Below are 24,437 nucleotides of genomic sequence, written 5' to 3'. Positions count from 1 at the left end.
GATGTATATTGTTTATTAAAAAAATGTAAATATTGTTCATTTAGTTATTAATTTAATTGTGATCCGTAATAAATTGTATATTATTTTAACTGTATAAAAACAAAGTATGAGGACCTAATTGCAGCTTTCTAATAGTTGACTATGAACATGAAAATGTGGTCGAAGATTAACATTGATAGATTACACACCAATCAAATTGTCATTTAGGGGAATTTGACTTGTACAAAACTGTGAGTATGCTCTATTACTTTGCACCTGTTGTACCTTCGTGGTCAAGGAAACTCTTCGATAGATGATATTTTAGATGTTTGTAGACATCCAAGACCACGCAATTCAAATTTGGGTGGCAACAAATTATTAATTGGGAGAACATGGTCAGAAACTTTCCACTCGATTTCATTCGGTAGAGGAAATATAGCTTCAACATACATGCTCACCATAATCAATCATGTAATAAAGAGAGCATAATGTTCTTGTTGTACAGCCTCTACAATAGCTACTGCAACTGCATAATCACATAAAAAACTCTCAGCTGAAATCAACTACAAGTACAGTTGTTATAAGACAGGTCCACCATATATGTCATATTATGTGAATATTTCACGAGAAAGCGCAATTTATCCAGTGGTTCCGCATTCAACTTTCTCGTAACCTCTGCAATCTCGATGAGTTAATCCTCCTGAGCCGGGGTTAGCACGCTCGTGCAATTCTGTAATTTCGCACGTTGATCGTGAGACCACTGCTACAGCTTGTTATGAATGTTTATTGCAAGGATTGGTAACACTCAACCATTCTTAAATAATACATTGAAAGACTCCATATTGTTTAATATTATCATGTTGTATCAACGTTTTGAAAAATGTGACTGCGCTCAACGTTCAATTCCCATTTTTTGTAAGATAATCCATCACTGGGATTGATTTACTTCTTATTTTGGCCATGAACTTATTATAATCTTCAACGCTGTAAGCTTTTGCGACTCTCCTAAACAATGAAACGATGTATTTGCCTCAATACCTAGTTTTCAGGTTGATTTGTATATGGTACATGTAATACTCATGATGTGCCTTGAGAAAAACTTTAGTGATATCATTTATTATAGACCGTCCCCGATCAGTTACAAAGGTAAGGTCCTTGACCTTCCCAATTACTTCTCTCAACTTTATGAATAACCAATGCATTGACAGATCATTCTTGCTATCTACTATGCCGAATACAAGAGGGTAAATTTGGATGTTGGGATCTTGACATGTAGTGATAATCAACTTGCCTTCATGTTTAGCTTTTAGACTTATACTATCGATTAGAATTAAGGGTCGCATCTCCTTTCAAAATTTATGAATGCATTATCCAAGAGCCATGAAGAAAAGCATGAAGCAATTTTTGCCATTCGTCTCAATAAAAAGGTCGAACCAGGATTATTTGTCCGAATGTTATGGCATAACTCTCATCGATGGAGCCCATTAAATCCTCCACGGCGCATTCTTTGGCCTTCTAGACCTTCTGGTCGCTCACGATCACTCAGTACTCTCAATGAAAGTTGTTAATGATGTCCGAAGGTCATTAGATCGTCCATGAATTCTGATACTTGTATATTATCTATCGATCAATAAATCATGTTCGAGCTTGCCTGTAATCATTTCAATAAATTCCCACTTCGCTAGTATGTTTCTATGTATACTTGCAAACTACAAATAACTCATTTGTATGCATCTTCATCGTTCACAAATACCAACGACAACTATCATCGATGCAGACAATTGTCAACAATGACTTAGTTGATTTCTTTACTCTGAACTCAAAGTTGTATTTCAATACCGTTTGGTGTACAGTTTCCTGAAAATCTTTCTTTGTTTTAAACTGTTGCTCGACATGCAAATTCTCATAATCGGGAATCACACGCGAAGAATTAGAGGACGATCCACTCGATCCAGCCCTCGAACTTCCACCCTGCTCATATCTCCAACGAGATACAGCAATCAAATTTTCATTGGTAAATTCATTTTCATTCTTGTTGGTGTGAACTACAGAGAAAATTTTGTTCGTAACAATAATATCACGATGAAAACAATTGTCTTGGGAATAACCTCATCATCCTTACAGGCTATCTCCACCATGTCCCGAAAATCATTGGCATTGTGATCCCCCTCCATTCAAATCTTCTATTCCCCTTCGACGACATTTTTTCTCACTAAAATCACGCAAAAAAGAGTCATGTGCAATTTGTTCAATTTACATAATTCGCTTTTGGCATTAGAAATAACCTTTATAGGTAGATCAGAATGGGTGAATGCTCATTGAATAACAATCTCAGTTTAATATCGTACTGAGAGGTATCGACTTTAGTTTGTTTTGTAAATCATGATACATCTTCATGTATAATGTAGCAGATGTTATAAAAATGGAAATATCATCATGTTTATTATTCTTACAATTCCAAACACGTCGATCTTTTTTATCCCATTCAAAATCACCAAAACAACAAATCGGGATTACAATCATATATGCATGACGAAACAGAAATTTTAATTATATATAAAGTAGTTGGGAAATCGGCCCAGACCAATGCAACGGAATTTTTAATTAAAAAGAGTTGAATTGATTGAGCCGACTGTTAGGTCTGACTGTTAATAGCTTACTGGGTGACTGTTAGCAGTTGGTCTAATCCCTTTTGTACATTTCTATGAATCTCTTTTGAAATAATATATATGCAGATGAATTTTATTGTTTATACCTAAAAAAAATTATAAATCAGTTAAAAAATTTATCTATATGTTAATCTATGTCGAAATAAGATTTTTTATTGATTAAAAAAATATTAATTTAACGAAAACAAAATTAAACATAGGTAAATATACTTACCGATTCAAAGTGATAGATATAAAAAAATATTTTCTTCTTCAGCATTTGAAAAATTTCTGCACTTTGAGGTTGAAGCAGATGAAAAATGAGAGAGTTTTTATCTGTATTTGAATAAACAGATAAGAAAATTTAGCTGATTTTGAAATTTTAAGTTAAAAGTGTTTGATTTTTATTTGTTAACTAAAAAGGTAGTATAATCTTTTAAACAAAACAATAGTTTGTAATTGTATAACATACTTAAGGATGCCTTTGTCTTTTAACATCCAAAAGGCCATTGTGATTATATACAATTGTTGAAAATCCAGAGTAAAAATTAAGGGGTTTGACTAAGCTAAACTTAAAAGTATCCCTAAAATATGGGTAGCTAGGTCTATCTTGCCTATGAAGGAAAAAAGTGTCATTTTTTTTTTTTTTTTGCAATAGTCAGATTTGTGTTTAGGATAAATGATTTGGTGGGACAGTCATACCATCCTACATAGTGTGATCGTCGAATGGGGAGTCATCATCTCAACGGATAGCCCACCCTCACCCAATGAGGTGAGGCCACCGACCAAAGTTTTTCTCAGTATTTAGAGTTGCGCCATGAGATTTATTTTATCGGTGTTCTAAAAAAATTGTCCAGGTTAGGCACCACTTGGGCTCAAAAACTCAGGCAAAACACCTTGTTTCATCTCTAGACTTTTTTTCAGATTTCTAAACGATTGAATTTTTTTCTTCATTTCTTTCATCTTCAGTAGGCTCACTTTATTAGTTTTTTTTTTTTTTCAAAAGTCTTTTATTTGACTTTAGCTTATTAATTATTTTTGTAAAAAAAATCATTTGACTTTAATTTCAAACATTTAAAAGATTTTATCTGTACAAAAGTTAAAAATGAATTTATCTAAATAATTAAATTTGATTTAAGTTTTGGTGTTATCTACATTATGTAATTATGATCTTGAAACTCATTTTATTACAAACTCTAAAAGCATGTATGAAGTTCCTATAACTCTATTAAGTAGGACTTGTCTCGTTAAAAATTGAAACCATAATTATTTTTTTAATTTTTGCATTTCAAAAACTTGAAAATTGTATAATTGACTAATAGTATGAGTTATCAAGTAAATATTGTATTTTATAATTTTTGATGTTTAATATGTAATATTTTAATTCTTAAATAATTCTTAAAATGATTAAAAATTTAAAATAATATTATAAATAAGAAAATATTTTTTTACGTCTAAGCCTTGCTTAGACTAGTAAAACTTGAAGCTTCGGCTCCATGTCTAGCCAGGCTTTACGTTTTCTAAAATGTTGAATTTTACGCATCCCTCCTTTATTTATTCACAGGATTGTTGTCTTCACATAGTTGCGACTACTACAATGTGCGACTTGTCATGAAGTAGGAAAGAGGAAATACTGTTCCTATGTAGGGACTAACCAAATAGAGAGAAGTGTTTTTGCTTTAGCCTCGAATGTGGATTATTTTTGAATAGGTTAAGCTTGAAATAAATTATAGATCTTTTTAGTCAAAACATGAAGATTGTATGAGTTTTGTTTTTCTTTTTCCACGTGATGACAAATTTGACACACTTATAACCATTCTATTTAAGGGGGGTAATGTTGTTATCCTTGCAGTAATTTATCCTGCTTCATTTGTCTAAATAAAATATCTTGATTATGTGTAAGAAGAAATCAGAAAGTAAAGATAGTTAATAAAGTGAATCAAGAAACTACGTGTAATACTATTCATGGATCTTACTCATAAAATCGCCTTGAGGCTTCACGTGGCAAATTCAATGACTTTAAGATGCAAAAAATTAAGGTTCCAGCTATAGTAGTTTCTTTTAGCCTTAGGAAATGTTTTGGTGTAATATTTAGTGTTCAATGTGGCAATTGTGATATTTCTATGATTGGAAATATTCTGATTGATTATTGAAAAAAATGATCTCTAGTTTGATTCGTTAACTGATGGACTGAAGGGTTGTTCTTTAAGAATTGCAGAAACATTCTTATGAAACTTGAAATCCTGCATTCAGCAAAACACTTGCTTTTCCTAGTTTGTAAACGAACCATATTTGTCATGTAGGTTACAGGAAGTGATAATGGTTCTTGCTAGACAACTCTTTGTCAAAATGGTGGTATTAGATACTTGGCGGCAATATTTTATGCACCGATACATGCACCATAACAAGTTCATGTACCGACTGTCTGGTCGTGCCATATGCTTTTGGAGCTTTGTAAAACCATCCCTTAGAAGGGCTGATTCTGGACACGGTTGGTGGGGGTTTCGCTTTCCTACTATCAGGCATGTCCCCTCGTGCTGCCATATTCTTTTTCTCCTTTGCCACCGTCAAACAGGTGACGATCTTTTTAACAAATAATTCTGCGTATCATGATATTCATCACCAGCTCTACGGCACCAAATATAACTTTTCCCAGCCATTCAATGTGACTTGGGATAGGATTCTTGGTACTTACATGCCATATTCCCTTGAGAAAAGAACTGGTGGTGGTTTTAAAACACGGCCTGCTAAAGAGTGCAAGGAAAACCGACAAGAAAAATGGTCACTTTCTGCAGCAAAACTCTACCAACCTTAGTTTTTTATTTTAGTGCTCGAAACTTTTGTGAGTTGTATACATACCTACATGATTACATACATTTGTGACATACATAGTTGTCTAAGTAGCTCTTTTTTTTTCATAGAAGTGCTTTGAGACATATAGTGAAAGCTAAAGCCCCTTCTTGGAGGTATCTTTAATTGTTCTTGGTATATAAGTCTGTCTTGAATTTGCATCACGAATCGAACAGAAGATCAGTTGTTCTGTATCTGATCGAAATAACTAATGATCATGCTATGATTTTCGATCTATAATAAAATTAATCCCCCTATTGGTAGGGATGATCGTGGAACCTACGATCAAGTGAACCACAACCTTTTCAGGATGTTGGCAAGAATATGTTAATCCTCGTCGCTGGTAATCAGAGAAGAAGTTCATGGTTTTAATCAGATGTATAATGTCATTTAGTGATCTCAGAGGTGTCCCTTCATAGATAGAATAAACCCCATTAATTCCCAGTTATATTATAGGACCACCAATATCCTCTTAATTAGCAGTCATCAAAATACTCTCACATTTAGTTCTTGGTCTAATGTAAGATGTTTATTCAAGAATACGACAGGGTTTTAATTTATATTCCTCCCTGGACCATCTTCATTAAATTTTCCACTTTTTTTTTCTTTCAACACTGGATGAGGTAGTTGGCCATTTAAGATCCTATCTGGAAATTTAGGTATTACATCCATCAAGTTGTCCAAGATAACGAAATATCCATCTTTGATGATCGTAATGCCTGGTTAACGATCACAAGTGTATACATCGAATGTAAAGACTATGGATTTTCCTCTATAAGCCTTTTATCTAGATCTAGGTTTATTTCATGCATCGATCAACAAGAGAAACGAACATAAGGATTCATTTTTGTTCTAACATGCTTAAATAGTAGGAAAAACAGAAGGAAAATTACAAAAAATGCTTTGAATATATCGGGCACAAAAGGTTAAAAGGTCTAGGATTTAAGCTCTTATATTTTCAAAATGAACGGCCGATTCTTGAGTTATCTTTACAGGTTCACCAATTTCCGTCCCAGGTCTTGTAACATTAATTAGAAATCGGAGGTGGTTTTTCCTCCCATTATCCAGAGAAGATAAACTGAAGCAATAGTTTTCAACTTATTCTTCTCAAACCTTTCCTTTCAATCCTGTCCCTGTCCCCCAATCCAAACACACTGGAAATGTTAAGTGATGTGTGAAGTTTATCAAATGACATTAGATGATAGGAGTCCTCATGCCCATTTTGGTGCTGATTGTCACCTAGAAGAGGGCCCCGCCATTAATAAGGTGGTTATAGAATGGACTGCAGCCTAATTTTTCTTTTTTCTTTTTCTTTTAAAAAAAAAATAAATAAAGACATCCATACAGCCTAATCAATTGCAGCCTACTGTTGTTGGTTTTGACTTTTATTAGGGCAGTGTGTCGTCATCGTACTCATTCTTTACTTAATAAGTTTCATTATCAATATTGTTGTGATCCACTTTATATTAAGTTGATAAATTTCGACTATCACTTATTAGAATATTGTGATAGACCCCTTTAACAATAATCAATTAACATATGTTGCCTTTTTCGTGTTGTAAAATGTCATTTTTGTTGTAGTACAGGAATGAAAGAACTGGTGATGACTACAAAATTTAGAGAAAATATCTTAAATAAGATTCAAGTTTTTTTTTTTTTTTTTTTTTTTTTTTTAAATCACTGCATTGGTGGAGTACTAATTCATAATAGAAGTATAATCTTAGGAGGGGACATACATCTCGCCTCTCTAGATATTGCTCAATGGCTTAGCTATTTATAGAACGTGATCCACTGTGTCAAGTAAAAATCGAAGAATTTCATGGAAATGAAGGACCAGTTCGATCTTATATGATAGATGGTAAGAACTTCAAATGAATTTGAATCCTACCAAGAGGTTCAATAGAGATCATAAATAGTTGAAGAAACAGCAAGGTCTTTCTTTTGAACCTTCCAAACAATTCAAAAATAAAGAATCTTCAATCAAAAGACAAGAATGTAATAACTTAACGAGTTGCGAAGACAGCAAGCTAAAGATAACAAAAAATTAAAGCTCGTGTGACCTCGAAATATTCCTCCTTGTGATATATATCGCATGTAATATTTGGTAGGCTCATTGTCAGCTTCACTACAAGAATCAAGAGCACGCCAACGTCTGTCTGTAACCCCAACTCTTATTAGCACCACTCATCTCAGTAGCAAGGAAAGTCAAGCAATGAGTCATCTCAACAAAGGAAAATCTCAGTGGATGGAAAGTCCAGCAATGATTCATCTCAGCAATAAGGAAATACATCCACCTAGAATGGAAAGTCCAGTAATGATGATAGTAAATCAACATGCAAGGAAAGTCCAGTAATGAAAACCGATTATATGGAATCTAGACCCAATTAAATTGAAGATGTGAAGGGCATGACATCTTGCAGATTTTATGCAATTTCTGTGGCCTTGTTGTGTTTAAATATGAAATCCTATACAACCTTGTGTTCACGTTCCTTTTCAATAAAATAAGAACTTAGGCATCAGTTACAAATCATTTTGTATTTTCTCTGTTTTTCTTCTTGGTATCGAAGCCTCTGTGAACACTTGGCACCACTCATCTCTTCCCTTCAGCCATGACTTCACTATCTCTTAACGTTGGGAATTTCATTACATTCAAACTCACCCCAAACAATTATCCCCTGTGGCGTGAACAAGCCTTAGCCCTTGTAGAAAGCCAAGAGTTGGTTGGTCATCTCACTAATGAAGACCCAGCTCCCACTAAATACACCACACCAAACATTGACCCAAACAATGCTACAACAGACAATTTTACACCTAAACTAATTGAAGAATTCATATCTTGGAGAAAGTCTGATTGTTTGCTTCGAGGATGGATCATCAGTACACTCTCTGAAGAAAGTCTTGGACTCGCTGTTGGGCTAAAAACAACTTATGTAGTGTGGGAAGCACTTAAAATAGCATATGCTCAAGATTCACAAGAACGTGAATTCACACTCCGTCAGCAATTAACATATCTTCGCAAGGAAGACAATGAATCCATTGTAGATCACATTTGCATATTCAAAGGCCTGTGCGATAATCTTGTTGCCATTGGAAAACTAGTCCTTGATAAAGAAAAAGTTTTTGGTCTCCTCACTAGTCTTGGACCTCAGTATGAAACTTTCACCACCACCATGCTAAAACCCCCAAGACCATCATACTCAGAGCTAGTATCACAGCTTCAAAACTTTGATCAGTGGTGCAATTGGTTTTCGAACCACACGGAATCACCAACTTTACAACTCACTCATCAGTTGGCATTTTATAGGCAACATCAACAACATTCACCACAGCCCTCATCATCTAAATATCGGGGCAACACACCTAAATTTACATCCAGTGGTCGTGGATTCCAGGCACAACAATCAAGGGACTCCGGTCGAAACTATTCTGAAAACCAAAACTCTACTCCACCACAACGTCGCCCGCCACAACCAGGTGAACGACGAATGACCCCTGCCGAGAGAGACCAATATAGTAACGAACAATTTCAATACTGTGGAACCATCGGTCATATTGCAAAAACTTGCTAATGGGTGCCCAAGAAGCACACTGATCAGGAAGATATTCCACAAGCTCTTGCAGCACTTACCTTGGACAACATGATCACTGATACAGAATGGACATCAGATACTGGAGCATCCAACCTATGACAGGTGAGCCAAGTATGTTGACTAATATTCGTTAGTACGTTGGGCCAGATTCTGTTCTTATAGGAGATGGTTCTTCCTTACCAATTGTCAGGATAGGTGATTCTAGTATTATTAAAAAACGAATTACTTTACCTTTGCAAGATATTTTGTTAGTTCCTAAATTAACTAAGAATTTGCTCTCTATTGGACAATTAACTAAACAATTTCTTGTCAACTGTTAATTTTCTTATGTCAATTTTGTTGTTAAGGAAAGGCAAATAGGAGAACCATTGTTAACAGGGAGGCGCAAAGGTGATCTTTATGTTGTCTCCAATTCCCCAGAATCTTATTTTTCTTATCACTTCAAATCCGGCTTAGCAGAAGTTTGGCACCAACATAAAGATAAAAGACTGATTGATATCACAGGAGCCATAAAATCTAAACATGCGTGTGATAGTTGTCAATTGGGAAAACTCAGTAGATCACCTTTTTCTAGTTCTGAGCATTTTAGTTCTAGTATTTTTGATAAAATTCATTGTGACTTGTGGGGAGGGGACCTACCCCAGTTTTATCTATTCAAAAGTTCAGATATTATGCTTGTTTGGTAGATGAATTTTCTAAATACACAAGGATTATTCTCTTACAACATAAATCAGATTTTGTTACTACATATTTAGCCTTTGAACAGTATGTTGCAAAGCAATTCAACAAGCAGATCAAAATTTTTCACTCAAATAGAGGCGATGAATTCATAAACCCAAAACTACCCTCACATTTCCTATCAATAGGGACATTGCATCAGGTATGTTGCCCATATACATCAGAATAAACAGGTATGGTTGAAAGCCGCCATAGAATTATACGAGAATTGGATATGACTATGCTATTTCGTTGCAGCGCTCCTCTCTTTCTGTAGGTTGAGGCCTTTCAAACTGCTATTTATCTTCTTAATCGTATCCCTTCATCAAGCATTAACTTTGAGACTTCCTTTTTTAGATTACATAGAACTCATTTGATTTACTCTTCTCTTCGTGTTTTTGGATCAAAATGCTTTCCATACACGTGGGACACACGACGCCATAAATTTGATCCCAAATATGTTCTCTGTGCTTTTGTAGGTTATAATGATAAACATAAGGGTTATACGTGCTTTCATCATCCTACAAAAAATTCCTTATATCTTGGCATGTTGTGTTTGATGAAACAGTCTTCCCATATAAACCTGCCCACTCACCAAACATCACTCCTATACCACATGTCATCAGTATATTTGGCTCTTGGCTGCCACACATTGACACCCACCATGCAAAGGATGATTCCCAATCATCTCTTTCCTCACCACCCGCCTTACCTGTAGTACCTGCTTCTTTCCCAACAAGCCTTGTAGATTCATCATCATCACTTGGGCCTCAATCATCACAATTTGAACTTGAGCTTGAACTGCCTCAAACACAACAACCTAAACTTGAATCTGAACCTTTTCCTACTCTCAAACATACCCAACCATCACAGCATACAAACTTGAAACAAATTGAAGCCGAGCCTCATCAATCTGGATCCGAGCTTAAACTGTCTTTAACACAATAGCCTGAACTTGAACCTGATCCTATTCATACTCTAGACCATACCCAACCATCACAGCGTCCATATTCGGAACAACTCGAAATCGAGCCTCCTCATCCCACTCAACCTCAGCAAGTACCAATATCTCACTTCATGTTCACTCAGTCCAAACTTGGTATTGTTAAACCCAATCCTAAGTATGCTTTAACTATCACTTCATCAATGGTTATTCCTCGTGAACCATCAAATATCATATCAGCTTTGGCACATCCTAGCTAGAAAAATGCAATGGTTGAAGAATTTGAGGCTCTCCATCCAAACCAGACCTGGAAACTCGTCCCTCGCACCCTTGACATACATGTTATTGGCTCCAAATGGGTCTTCAAACCAAAGCTCAAACCTAATGGTTCTCTAGATAGCCTTAAGGCTCGACTTGTGGCAAAAGGCTACCATCAAATTGATGGGATTGACTACACTGAAACCTACTCTCCAGTTGTGAAATCAGGAACCATTCTTATGATCATCACCATAGCTCTTGTTCAGAACTGGTCTATTCATCAACTTGACGTGAAAAATGCTTTCTTACATGGATTAATTTTTGAAAATATTTATATGGAACAACCACTGGGAATGACAGATCCTAAATATCCAACACATGTTTGCAAACTACAGAGGGCTCTCTATGGTCTCAAACAAGCACCACGTGCTTGGTTCGATCGTTTTAGTGCTTTTCTTTTAAAATATGGTTTTTTTTTTAGTTTAGCAGATCCTTCATTATTTGTTTTCCATTCTGATGTTAGCTCACTAGTTTTTCTTCTCTATGTAGATGATATACTTCTCACTGGCTCCAGCTTCGAGCTTCTTACGACCTTCATTCAACTACTAAGTAGTGAATTCGCCATGAAAGATTTAGGACCACTCCATCACTTTCTTGGGATAGAAATCTCACAGACAACCAATGGCATTCACTTATCTCAGTCACACTATGCCCTTACCATTCTTGAACGGTCTAACATGGTAGATTGTAAGCCAATGAGTACACCACTAGAAGCAAAGACCAAAGCCAGCTCTAGTAACAACCCTCTAGAAAACTAGAGTTATTTTCAAGGACTTGTTGGTTCCCTACAGTAACTCACACTCACACGACCCAATCTTTCCTTTAGTGTCAACTATGTGTCTCAGTTCATGCATGCCCCAACTATGGCCCATTTAAAGATGATTCATTGTATACTTCGTTATGTCAAAGGAACCATTGACATGGGTTTGCATTTTAATTCCCAAACTACATTTGATCTGTGTGCTTTTTCGGATGCAGATTGGGCAGGTTGTCCTACTACTAGACGTTCCACCACAGGCTACTACACATTCCTTGGAGGTAATCTCATCTCATGGTGTGCTAAGAAACAACACACCATTTCATGCTCCAGTAACAAAGCTAAGTACCGTGCCATGGCCAATACAACAGCAAAACTCACATGGATGACCTTTATTCTAAGAGACCTCTGTATTCCAATAGTCTCCCCTCCAATACTCTACTGTGACAACATCAGTGCTCTTCATATGACAATTAATCCTGTATTCCATGCTCATAGCAAACACATCGAGCTTGACTACCATTTTGTGCGAGAACGAGTTGCACTAGGACTACGAGTCATTCGACATATCTCCACTAGTGACCAAGTTGCAGATCTCTTCACTAAACCAATGTCTAAGGCAGCATTAGGTCACTTTCGTACCAAACTCCGCCTCCATCCCCCGCACAGTTTGCGGGAGGGTATTAGCACCACTCATCTTAGTAGCAAGGAAAGTCCATCAATGAGTCATCTCAGCAGAGGAAAATCTCAGTGGAAGGAAAGTCCAGCAATGATTCATCTCAGCAATAAGGAAATTCATCCACCTAGCAAGGAAAGTCCCGCAATGATGATAGCAAATCAACATGCAAGGAAAGCCCAGTAATGAAAACCGATTATATGGAATCCAGACCCAATTAAATTGAAGATGTGAAGGGCATGACATCTTGCAGATTTTATGCAATTTGTGTGGCCTTGTTGTGTTTAAGTATGAAATCCTGCACAGCCTTGTGTTCACGTTCCTTTTCAATAAAATAAGAACTTAGACATCACTTACAAATCATTTTGTATTTTCTCTGTTTTTCTTCTACTCTAGCATCTTCATCTATGTTCCCTTTGCACCCCTTTTGTTTCACTTACCTCGTTCGGATCTTTTTCTATGTCGACTGAACTAGTAGCCTCTTCTCCAGTTATTTCTTGAAGAAGTTGATTCACTATATCTAGAAAACACTCTTTGCACTAACTCCTTAACTGCCAATTTTATTGGTGAACTTATTTTAACATTGTGGTTTCTAAAGTGATATAGCCCTCAAGATGTGTTAATTTATGTTATAGAAACGTAATAAAAAAAAAAATACACTCTTACATGAGAACTTAAGCTACTTTATTCTGCTCATTATTATCTATCATCTGTTAATAACTTGGTAACAACGGAAATGCTTTAGGAACATATTACGAAGTACAATTTATTGAATATATAACAGGTGTGTTGCACGTCCGGAATGCGATCTAGAGAGAGCGCCTGCATCAAAAGAGTGTTTTCTGTTTCGTTTATCGAACCCCTTTAGGTTACTCTCGGAATTAAATCTCGACAACGGTGTGAATGACTCTGATCGATGCCTTCCTGCATTAGGAAATGCATCCCCTGCAACTCTAACAGCTGTATGACTTTTACAACCCGAAAGAATGCTTGGACGACGCCATTTTGGCGGATTTAATACCATCTTCGGGGGATATGCTATGGTGGTGGCGGCTGCAGCACCGGTTGTGGTTGATCTGAGCTCTTCGGTTTCTGATATGGCAGAGAAACCAGCGGCGCTAGCAGTGATGACACTCCACTCTATGCTGGCTTCACTAGGTGCGTAACAGGTTGTGGGGGTAACGCAGCTGGACATGCTAATGCCATCTGATTCATGCCCTGTAAGAAAGGGATTGGTATTTTTCGACAAACTTTCTATCTCAAATAAGTCTGAACTTTTATCGCTATCACTGTCATTGTACATTCCAGTGGAACTCTCCGGGATTTCAGTGTCTTCCACTCTTGGAGAAATTGTATTCCAATTCAACATGGTTAACTTTTTCTCGACTATGGATGAATTCTTCCCATTCTCTAGTATTTGGGAGCCAAAAACTTCAACAGATTTTCGGGTCGAATTATCATTTGCTTCTTGTAATTCCATTTTAAATGCTGGATTCCCAGTCTTGGGGTTAAAAACTGGGAAGCTGAAATGATCATCTGTCTTCAACTTAACTCGTATTTCATCGAGTTTTTTGCATTGCCAATCCTGCTTATTAGTACTGATGTCATTGTTTTCAAGCTCTTGTATTGCTTTGCCATTATCCACCCTGCTGCTAATGCTCTTGTTAAGATAGTTATCTCCCATATAATCATCAATTTGTACTGAATTCTTGTCGTTACACGAGCAGTTGCAACCAATGCTGGCCAGGAAGCTCTTCTTGTTACTCTTTCTGCAGGGCTGCTGATTTCTTGAAATATTATGCAATAACGCGCTTCGACTATTCCAACTTGATTCAGAATGAGTACTTCGAGTTGGTGTCGAAGTTTTCTCTTTTCTATCAAATATTTGAATGGGGTCTTTTTTCTTATTCTGCTGATTTGGTAATTCCTTGGTTTTTGGGCTATCATTTAGCTCCTCATTGAAATATTTATCAGCAGTGAAAATGTCAATTTCTCTGTCTTCTCCTTTCTTTCTTGCAAGGTGAAATGGTTCATGTGGGGTGGAGGAGGAGGAATTTTGGCTTTGATTTGAGCCTACTGGTTTAAGCACAAAGGTTTCTTCCCCTCCATTTAAGTACGAAGGAAAAGAAGTATCCCCAAGATTGTGTAAAATGCTTGTATGGGACGTCGAATTCAGTGTCATAATAGAAATAGGTATTGAACAAAAGATTAAAGAGAAGAATTTGTATGGCAGAATCTTGAAATTTTTGGCAGGAATTACTATGGTTTAATGAGCAATGAAACTGCTGCAGGGAGAGAAGATAAATAGAGGAAAAATTTGGCTGAATTAATGAGAGTTCTAATTGGGCAACTTGGCTCAATGAGAAACACGCTTAAAAGTAGCCACAATGTGTGTACAATATGACAAGAAGTTTGGTTTACCAGATGATGACTATGAGTCGATTGACTATTTTTAAGGTTCACGAATTATTCTCTTTCTGATAAGGTGGGTTGGGAGGGCTAACCAGGAACAAGGTTCCATGGGGGTTAAGTATCGACTTGCTACGGGCTGAAGGTTGTGATGTAATTTCACGATTCCAAACTTGAGAACTCGAGTCGTATTTTCTTTTTTTGATTTGAGCCTACCAACTTGTACCATTTTTTTCTTCCCTTTGTTACTTAGATTGTTAGTCTTATCAGGTTATCCACAATAGCAATAGGGTAATTGCTCGAGAGCATGGAACAGTATTGTAGATAAGATTTTTTAGCTATTGTTTTACTTTCTTTAATGATGTCCAAATCCCTTATCGAAACAGGCCGGAAAAGATGTGTACCAAGTCTGAAAGCATCCAAAAGATAGTACTAGACATTTCTGTAGAAGAATTCAGTGTTCTTGTCTTGTACCAAGTACAAGCTTGGAATTACTTAGAGCTTTGTTATTTTCTGCATTTTTGGTCGAGACCGAAGAAGAATATTGGCCATTCAAAATCTGAAAATCCACTGCTTAACAGACATGTCGAAATGCCAGAGACAGTGACAAGAACATACCATTTGCCGGAGGATTCTTCATCACACTATCTGTTTCTCAAGGAAAAAAGAAAAAAAAAATGGATTTAAACAATTCAAGAATCAATAATTGGGTGAAGTCCCATCAAGTTAATGTATTGACATAACGTTTTGCATTATACAGTTCAATCTGGAAATTTAGGTATTACATCCATCAAGTTGTCCAAGATAACGAAATATCCATCTTTGATGATCGTAATGCCTGGTTAACGATCACAAGTGTATACATCGAATGTAAAGACTATGGATTTTCCTCTATAAGCCTTTTATCTAGATCTAGGTTTATTTCATGCATCGATCAACAAGAGAAACGAACATAAGGATTCATTTTTGTTCTAACATGCTTAAATAGTAGGAAAAACAGAAGGAAAATTACAAAAAATGCTTTGAATATATCGGGCACAAAAGGTTAAAAGGTCTAGGATTTAAGCTCTTATATTTTCAAAATGAACGGCCGATTCTTGAGTTATCTTTACAGGTTCACCAATTTCCGTCCCAGGTCTTGTAACATTAATTAGAAATCGGAGGTGGTTTTTCCTCCCATTATCCAGAGAAGATAAACTGAAGCAATAGTTTTCAACTTATTCTTCTCAAACCTTTCCTTTCAATCCTGTCCCTGTCCCCCAATCCAAACACACTGGAAATGTTAAGTGATGTGTGAAGTTTATCAAATGACATTAGATGATAGGAGTCCTCATGCCCATTTTGGTGCTGATTGTCACCTAGAAGAGGGCCCCGCCATTAATAAGGTGGTTATAGAATGGACTGCAGCCTAATTTTTCTTTTTTCTTTTTCTTTTAAAAAATAAATAAATAAAGACATCCATACAGCCTACTGTTGTTGGTTTTGACTTTTATTAGGGCAGTGTGTCGTCATCGTACTCATTCTTTACTTAATAAGTTTCATTATCAATATTGTTGTGATCCACTTTATATTAAATTGATAAATTTCGACTATCACTTATTAGAATATTGCGATAGACCCCTTTAACAATAATCAATTAACATATGTTGCCTTTTTCGTGTTGTAAAATGTCATTTTTGTTGTAGTACAGGAATGAAAGAACTGGTGATGACTACAAAATTTAGAGAAAATATCTTAAATAAGATTCAATTTTTTTTTTTTTTTTTTTTTTTTTTTTTTTTAAATCACTGCATTGGTGGAGTACTAATTCATAATAGAAGTATAATCTTAGGAGGGGACATACATCTCGCCTCTCTAGATATTGCTCAATGGCTTAGCTATTTATAGAACGTGATCCACTGTGTCAAGTAAAAATCGAAGAATTTCATGGAAATGAAGGACCAGTTCGATCTTATATGATAGATGGTAAGAACTTCAAATGAATTTGAATCCTACCAAGAGGTTCAATAGAGATCATAAATAGTTGAAGAAACAGCAAGGTCTTTCTTTTGAACCTTCCAAACAATTCAAAAATAAAGAATCTTCAGTCAAAAGACAAGAATGTAATAACTTAACGAGTTGCGAAGACAGCAAGCTAAAGATAACAAAAAATTAAATCTCGTGTGACCTCGAAATATTCCTCCTTGTGATATATCGCATGTAATATTTGGTAGGCTCATTGTTAGCTTCACTACAAGAATCAAGAGCACGCCAACGTCTGTCTGTAACCCCAACTCTTATTAGCACCACTCATCTCAGTAGCAAGGAAAGTCAAGCAATGAGTCATCTCAACAAAGGAAAATCTCAATGGACGGAAAGTCCAGCAATGATTCATCTCAGCAATAAGGAAATACATCCACCTAGAATGGAAAGTCCAGCAATGATGATAGTAAATCAACATGCAAGGAAAGTCCAGTAATGAAAACCGATTATATGGAATCTAGACCCAATTAAATTGAAGATGTGAAGGGCATGACATCTTGCAGATTTTATGCAATTTCTGTGGCCTTGTTGTTTTTAAATATGAAATCCTATACAACCTTGTGTTCATGTTCCTTTTCAATAAAATAAGAACTTCGGCTTCAGTTACAAATCATTTTGTGTTTTCTCTGTTTTTCTTCTTGGTATCAAAGTCTCTGTGAACACTTGGCACCATTCATCTCTTCCCTTCAGCCATGACTTCACTATCTCTTAACGTTGGGAATTTCATTACATTCAAACTCACCCCAAACAATTATCCCCTGTGGCGTGAACAAGCCTTAGCCCTTGCAGAAAGCTAAGAGTTGGTTGGTCATCTCATTAATGAAGACACAGCTCCCACTAAATACATCACACCAAACATTGATCCAAACAATGCTACAACAGACTATTTTACACCTAAACTAATTGAAGAATTCATATCTTGGAGAAAGTCTGATTGTTTGCTTCGAGGATGGATCATCGGTACACTCTCTGAAGAAAGTCTTGGACTCACTGTTGGGCTAAAAACAACTTATGTAGTGTGGGAAGCACTTAAAATAGCATATGCTCAAGATTCACAAGAACGTGAATTCACACTCCGTCAGCAATTAACATATCTTCGCAAGGAAGACAACGAATCCATTGCAGATCACATTTGCATATTCAAAGGCCTGTGCGATAATCTTGTTGCCATTGGAAAACTAGTCCCTGATAAAGAAAAAGTTTTTGGTCTCCTCACTAGTCTTGGACCTCAGTATGAAACTTTCACCACCACCATGCTAAAACCCCCAAGACCATCATACTCAGAGCTAGTATCACAGCTTCAAAACTTTGATCAGTGGTGCAATTGGTTTTCGAACCATACGGAATCACCAACTTTACAACTCACTCATCAGTTGGCATTTTATAGGCAACATCAATAACATTCGCCACAGCCCTCATCATCTAAATATCGGGGCCACACACCTAAATTTACATCCAGTGGTCGTGGATTCCAGGCACAACAATCAAAGGACTCCGGTCGAAACTATTCTGAAAACCAAAACTCTACTCTACCACAACGTCGCCCGCCACGACCAGGTGAACGACGAATGACCCCTGCCGAGAGAGACCAATATAGTAACGAACAATTTCAATACTGTGGAACCATCGGTCATATTGCAAAAACTTGCTAATGGGTGCCCAAGAAGCACACTGATCAGGAAGATATTCCACAAGCTCTTGCAGCACTTACCTTGGACAACACGATCACTGATACAGAATGGACATCAGATACTAGAGCATCCAACCTATGACAGGTGAGCCAGGTATGTTAACTAATATTCGTCAGTACGTTGGGCCAGTTTCTGTTCTTATAGGAGATGGTTCTTCCTTACCAATTGTCAGGATAGGTGATTCTAGTATTATTAAAAAACGAATTACTTTACCTTTGCAAGATATTTTGTTAGTTCCTAAATTAACTAAGAATTTGCTCTCTATTGGACAATTAACTAAACAATTTCTTGTCAACTGTTAATTTTCTTATCTCAATTTTGTTGGTAAGGAAAGGCAAATAGGAGAACCATTGTTAACAGGGAGGCGCAAGGGTGATCTTTATGTTGTCTCCAATTCCCCAGAATCTTATTTGTCTTATCGCTTCAAATCCGGCTTAGCAGAAGTTTGTTACCAACATAAAGATAAAAGACGGATTGATATCACAGGAGCCATTAAATCTAAACATGTGTGTGATAGTTGTCAATTGGGAAAACTCAATAAATTACCTTTTTCTAGTTCTGAGCATTTTAGTTCTAGTATTTTTGATAAAATTCATTGTGACTTGTGGGGACCTGCCCCAGTTTTATCTATTCAAAAGTTCAGATATCGTGCTTGTTTGGTAGATGACTTTTTACACAAGGATTATTCTCTTACCACATAAATCAAATTTTGTTACTACATATTTAGCCTTTGAACAGAATGTTGCAAAACAATTCAACAAGCAGATCAAAAATTTTCACTCAGATGGAGGCGGTGAATTCATAAACTCAAAACTATCCTCACATTTCCTATCAACAGGGACATTGCATCGGGTATGTTGCCCATATACACCAAAACAAACAGGTATGGTTGGAAGCCGCCATAGAATTATACGAGAATTGGGTATGACTATGCTATTTCGTTGTGGTGCTCTTCTCTTTCTGTAGGTTGAGGCCTTTCAAACTGCTGTTTATATTCTTAATCGTATCCCTTCATCAAGCATTAACTTTGAGACTCGCTTTTTTAGATTACATAGAACTCATCTGATTCACTCTTATCTTCGTGTTTTTGGATCAAAATGCTTTCCATACACGTGGAACACATGAAGCCATAAATTTGATCCCAAATCTGTTCTCTGTATCTTTGTAGGTTATAGTGATAAACATAAGGGTCATAAGTGCTTTCATCATCCTACAAAAAATTTCCTTATATCTCGACATGTTGTGTTTGATGAAACAGTCTTCCCATATAAACCTGCCCGCTCACCAAAAATCACTCATAGACCACATATCATCAGTATATTTGGCTCCTGGCTGCCACACATTGACACCCACCATGCAAAGGATGATTCCCAATCATCTCTTTCCTCACCACCCTCCTTGCCTGTAGTACTTGCTTCTTTCCCAACAAGCCTTGTAGATTCATCATCATCACTTGAGCCTCAATCATCACAATCTGAACCTGAGCTTGAACTGCCTCAAACACAACAACCTAAACTTGAATCTGAACCTATTCCTACTCTCGAACATATTCAACCATCAAAGCATACATACTTGAAACAAATTGAAGTCGAGCCTCCTCAATTGCCTTAATCATCACAATCTAGATCCGAGCTTGAACTGCCTCAAACACAATAGCTTGAACTTGAACCTGATCCTATTCTATCTCTCGACCATACCCAACCATCACAGCGTCCATATTCGGAACAACTCAAAATCAAGCCTCCTCATCCCACTCAACCTCAGCAAGTACCAATATCTCACTTCATGTTCACTCGGTCCAAACTTGGTATTGTTAAACCCAATCCTAAGTATGCCTTAACTATCACATCATCAATGTTTATTCCTCGTGAACCATCAAATATCATATCAGCTTTGGCACATCCTAGCTAGAAAAATGCAATGGTTGAAGAATTTGAGGCTCCCCATCCAAACCAGACCTGGAAACTCGTCCCTCGCACCCCTGACATACATGTTATTGGCTCCAAATGGGTCTTCAAACCAAAGCTCAAACCTAATGGTTCTCTAGATCGCCTTAAGGCTCAACTTGTGGCAAAAGGCTACCATCAAAATGATGGGATTGACTACACTGAAACCTACTCTCCAGTTGTGAAATCAGGAACCATTCTTATGATCATCACCATAGCTCTTGTTCAGAACTAGTCTATTCATCAACTTGACGTGAAAAATGCTTTCTTACATGGATTAATTATTTAAAATATTTATATGGAACAACCACCAGGAATGACAGATCCTAAATATCCAACACATGTTTGCAAACTACAGAGAGCTCTCAATGGTCTCAAACAAGCACCACGTGCTTGGTTCAATCGTTTTAGTGCTTTTCTTTTAAAATATGGTTTTTTTTTTCAGTTTAGCAGATCCTTCATTATTTGTTTTCCATTCTGATGTTAGCTCACTAGTTTTTCTTCTCTATGTAGATGATATACTTCTCACTGGCTCCAGCTTCAAGCTTCTTACGACCTTCATTCAACTACTAAGTAGTGAATTCGCCATGAAAGATTTAGGACCACTCCATCACTTTCTTGGGATAGAAATCTCACAGACAACCAATGTCATTCACTTATCTCAGTCACACTATGCCCTTACCATTCTTGAACGGTCTAACATGGTAGATTGTAAGCCAATGAGTACACCACTAGAAGCAAAGACCAAAGCCAGCTCTAGTAACAACCCTATAGAAAACTAGAGTTATTTTCAAGGACTTGTTGGTTCCCTACAGTAACTCACACTCACACGACCCAATCTTTCCTTTAGTGTCAACTATGTGTCTCAGTTCATGCATGCCCCAACTATGGCCCATTTAAAGATGATTCATTGTATACTTCGTTATGTCAAAGGAACCATTGACATGGGTTTGCATTTTAATTCCCAAACTACATTTGAACTATGTGCTTTTTCGGATGCAGATTGGGCAGGTTGTCCTACTACTAGACGTTCCACCACAGGCTACTACACATTCCTTGGAGGTAATCTCATCTCATGGTGTGCTAAGAAACGACACACCATTTCATGCTCTAGTATCAAAGCTAAGTACCGTGCCATGGCCAATACAACAGCAAAACTCACATGGATGACCTTTATTCTAAGAGACCTCTGTATTCCAATAGTCTCCCCTCCAATACTCTACTATGACAACATCAGTGCTCTTCATATGACAATTAATCCTGTATTCCATGCTCATAGCAAACACATCGAGCTTGACTACCATTTTGTGCGAGAACGAGTTGCACTAGGACTACTAGTCATTCGACATATCTCCACTAGTGACCAAGTTGCAGATCTCTTCACTAAACCAATGTCTAAGGCAGCATTCGGTCACTTTCGTACCAAACTCTGCCTCCATCCCCCGCACAGTTCGCGGGAGGGTATTAGCACCACTCATCTTAGTAGCAAGGAAAGTCCACCAATGAGTCATCTCAGCAAAGGAAAATCTCAGTGGAAGGAAAGTCCCGCAATGATGATAGCAAATCAACATGCAAGGAAAGCCCAGTAATGAAAACCGATTATATGGAATCCAGACCCAATTAAATTGAAGATGTGAAGGGCATGACATCTTGCAGATTTTATGCAATTTGTGTGGCCTTGTTGTGTTTAAGTATGAAATCCTGCACAGCCTTGTGTTCACGTTCCTTTTCAATAAAATAAGAACTTAGACATCACTTACAAATCATTTTGTATTTTCTCTGTTTTTCTTCTACTCTAGCATCTTCATCTATGTTCCCTTTGCACCCCTTTTGTTTCACTTACCTCGTTCGGATCTTTTTCTATGTCGACTGAACTAGTAGCCTCTTCTCCAGTTATTTCTTGAAGAAGTTGATTCACTATATCTAGAAAACACTCTTTGCACTAACTCCTTAACTGCCAATTTTATTGGTGAACTTATTTTAACATTGTGGTTTCTAAAGTGATATAGCCCTCAAGATGTGTTTATTTATGTTATAGAAAAGTAATTAAAAAAAAATACACTCTTACATGAGAACTTAAGCTACTTTATTCTGCTCATTATTATCTATCATCTCTTAATAACTTGGTAACAACGGAAATGCTTTAGGAACATATTACGAAGTACAATTTATTGAATATATAACACGTGTGTTGCACGTCCTGAATGCGATCTAGAAAGAGCGCCTGCATCAAAAGAGTGTTTTCTGTTTCGTTTATCGAACCCCTTTAGGTTACTCTCGGAATTAAATCTCGACAACGGTGTGAATGACTCTGATCGATGCCTTCCTGCATTAGGAAATGCATCCCCTGCAACTCTAACAGCTGTATGACTTTTACAACCCGAAAGAATGCTTGGACGATGCCATTTTGGCGGATTTAATACCATCTTCTGGGGATATGCTATGGTGGTGGCGGCTGCAGCACCGGTTGTGGTTGATCTGAGCTCTTCGGTGTCTGATATGGCAGAGAAACCAGCGGCGCTAGCAGTGATGACACTCCACTCTATGCTGGCTTCACTAGGTGCGTAACAGGTTGTGGGGGTAACGCAGCTGGACATGCTAATGCCATCTGATTCATGCCCTGTAAGAAAGGGATTGATATTTTTCGACAAACTTTCTATCTCAAATAAGTCTGAACTTTTATCGCTATCGCTGTCATTGTACATTCCAGTGGAACTCTCCGGGATTTCAGTGCCTTCCACTCTTGGAGAAATTGTATTCCAATTCAGCATGGTTAACTTTTTCTCGACTATGGATGAATTCTTCCCATTCTCTAGTATTTGGGAGCCAAAAACTTCAACAGATTTTCGGGTCGAATTATCATTTGCTTCTTGTAATTCCATTTTAAATGCTGGATTCCCAGTCTTGGGGTTAAAAACTGGGAAGCTGAAATGATCATCTGTCTTCAACTTAACTCGTATTTCATCGAGTTTTTTGCATTGCCAATCCTGCTTATTAGTACTGATGTCATTGTTTTCAAGCTCTTGTATTGCTTTGCCATTATCCACCCTGCTGCTAATGCTCTTGTTAAGATAGTTATCTCCCATATAATCATCAATTTGTACTGAATTCTTGTCGTTACACGAGCAGTTGCAACCAATGCTGGCCAGGAAGCTCTTCTTGTTACTCTTTCTGCAGGGCTGCTGATTTCTTGAAATATTATGCAATAACGCGCTTCGACTATTCCAACTTGATTCAGAATGAGAACTTCGAGTTGGTGTCGTAGTTTTCTCTTTTCTATCAAATATTTGAATGGGGTCTTTTTTCTTATTCTGCTGATTTGGTAATTCCTTGGTTTTTGGGCTATCATTTAGCTCCTCATTGAAATATTTATCAGCAGTGAAAATGTCAATTTCTCTGTCTTCTCCTTTCTTTCTTGCAAGGTGAAATGGTTCATGTGGGGTGGAGGAGGAGCAATTTTGGCTTTGATTTGAGCCTACTGGTTTAAGCACAAAGGTTTCTTCCCCTCCATTTAAGTACGAAGGAAAAGAAGTATCCCCAAGATTGTGTAAAATGCTTGTATTGGACGTCGAATTCATTGTCATAATAGAAATAGGTATTGAACAAAAGATTAAAGAGAAGAATTTGTATGGCAGAATCTTGAAATTTTTGGCAGGAATTACTATGGTTTGATGAGCAATGAAACTGCTGCAGGGAGAGAAGATAAATAGAGGAAAAATTTGGCTGAATTAATGAGAGTTCTAATTGGGCAACTTGGCTCAATGAGAAACACGCTTAAAAGTAGCCACAATGTGTGTACAATATGACAAGAAGTTTGGTTTACCAGATGATGACTATGAGTCGATTGACTATTTTTAAGGTTCACGAATTATTCTCTTTCGGATAAGGTGG

General features: G+C 37.0%; 2 protein-coding genes and 1 pseudogene across 2 annotated transcripts; 1 reads left to right on the top strand and 2 right to left on the bottom strand.

Annotated features, from left to right (window-relative positions):
- The first annotated feature begins 3,306 nt into the window (after window positions 1-3,306).
- On the top strand, window positions 3,307-5,444 carry LOC111395286 (annotated as a pseudogene).
- Window positions 5,445-13,158: 7,714 nt separating this feature from the next.
- Window positions 13,159-15,346, bottom strand: LOC111396203 (protein PHYTOCHROME KINASE SUBSTRATE 1-like). Its single transcript, XM_023022554.1, has one exon. The coding sequence runs from the start codon at window positions 14,658-14,660 to the stop codon at window positions 13,245-13,247; it is 1,416 nt and encodes a 471-aa protein (XP_022878322.1). The 5' UTR covers window positions 14,661-15,346; the 3' UTR covers window positions 13,159-13,244.
- Window positions 15,347-22,205: 6,859 nt separating this feature from the next.
- Window positions 22,206-24,124, bottom strand: LOC111395285 (protein PHYTOCHROME KINASE SUBSTRATE 1-like). Its single transcript, XM_023021270.1, has 3 exons — window positions 22,744-24,124; window positions 22,390-22,469; window positions 22,206-22,271 (listed from the first exon to the last, which is right to left on the bottom strand). Exons 1-3 carry the CDS (start codon window positions 24,122-24,124, stop codon window positions 22,206-22,208), a joined length of 1,527 nt encoding a protein of 508 aa, XP_022877038.1.
- Window positions 24,125-24,437: the final 313 nt, after the last annotated feature.

Source organism: Olea europaea, chromosome 6 (genome assembly GCF_002742605.1).
Source record: "Olea europaea var. sylvestris chromosome 6, O_europaea_v1, whole genome shotgun sequence".
Taxonomy (NCBI): Eukaryota; Viridiplantae; Streptophyta; class Magnoliopsida; order Lamiales; family Oleaceae; genus Olea; species Olea europaea.
Note: the sequence above shows the minus strand (reverse complement) of the source record. Positions and strands in the feature narration are given on the sequence as shown.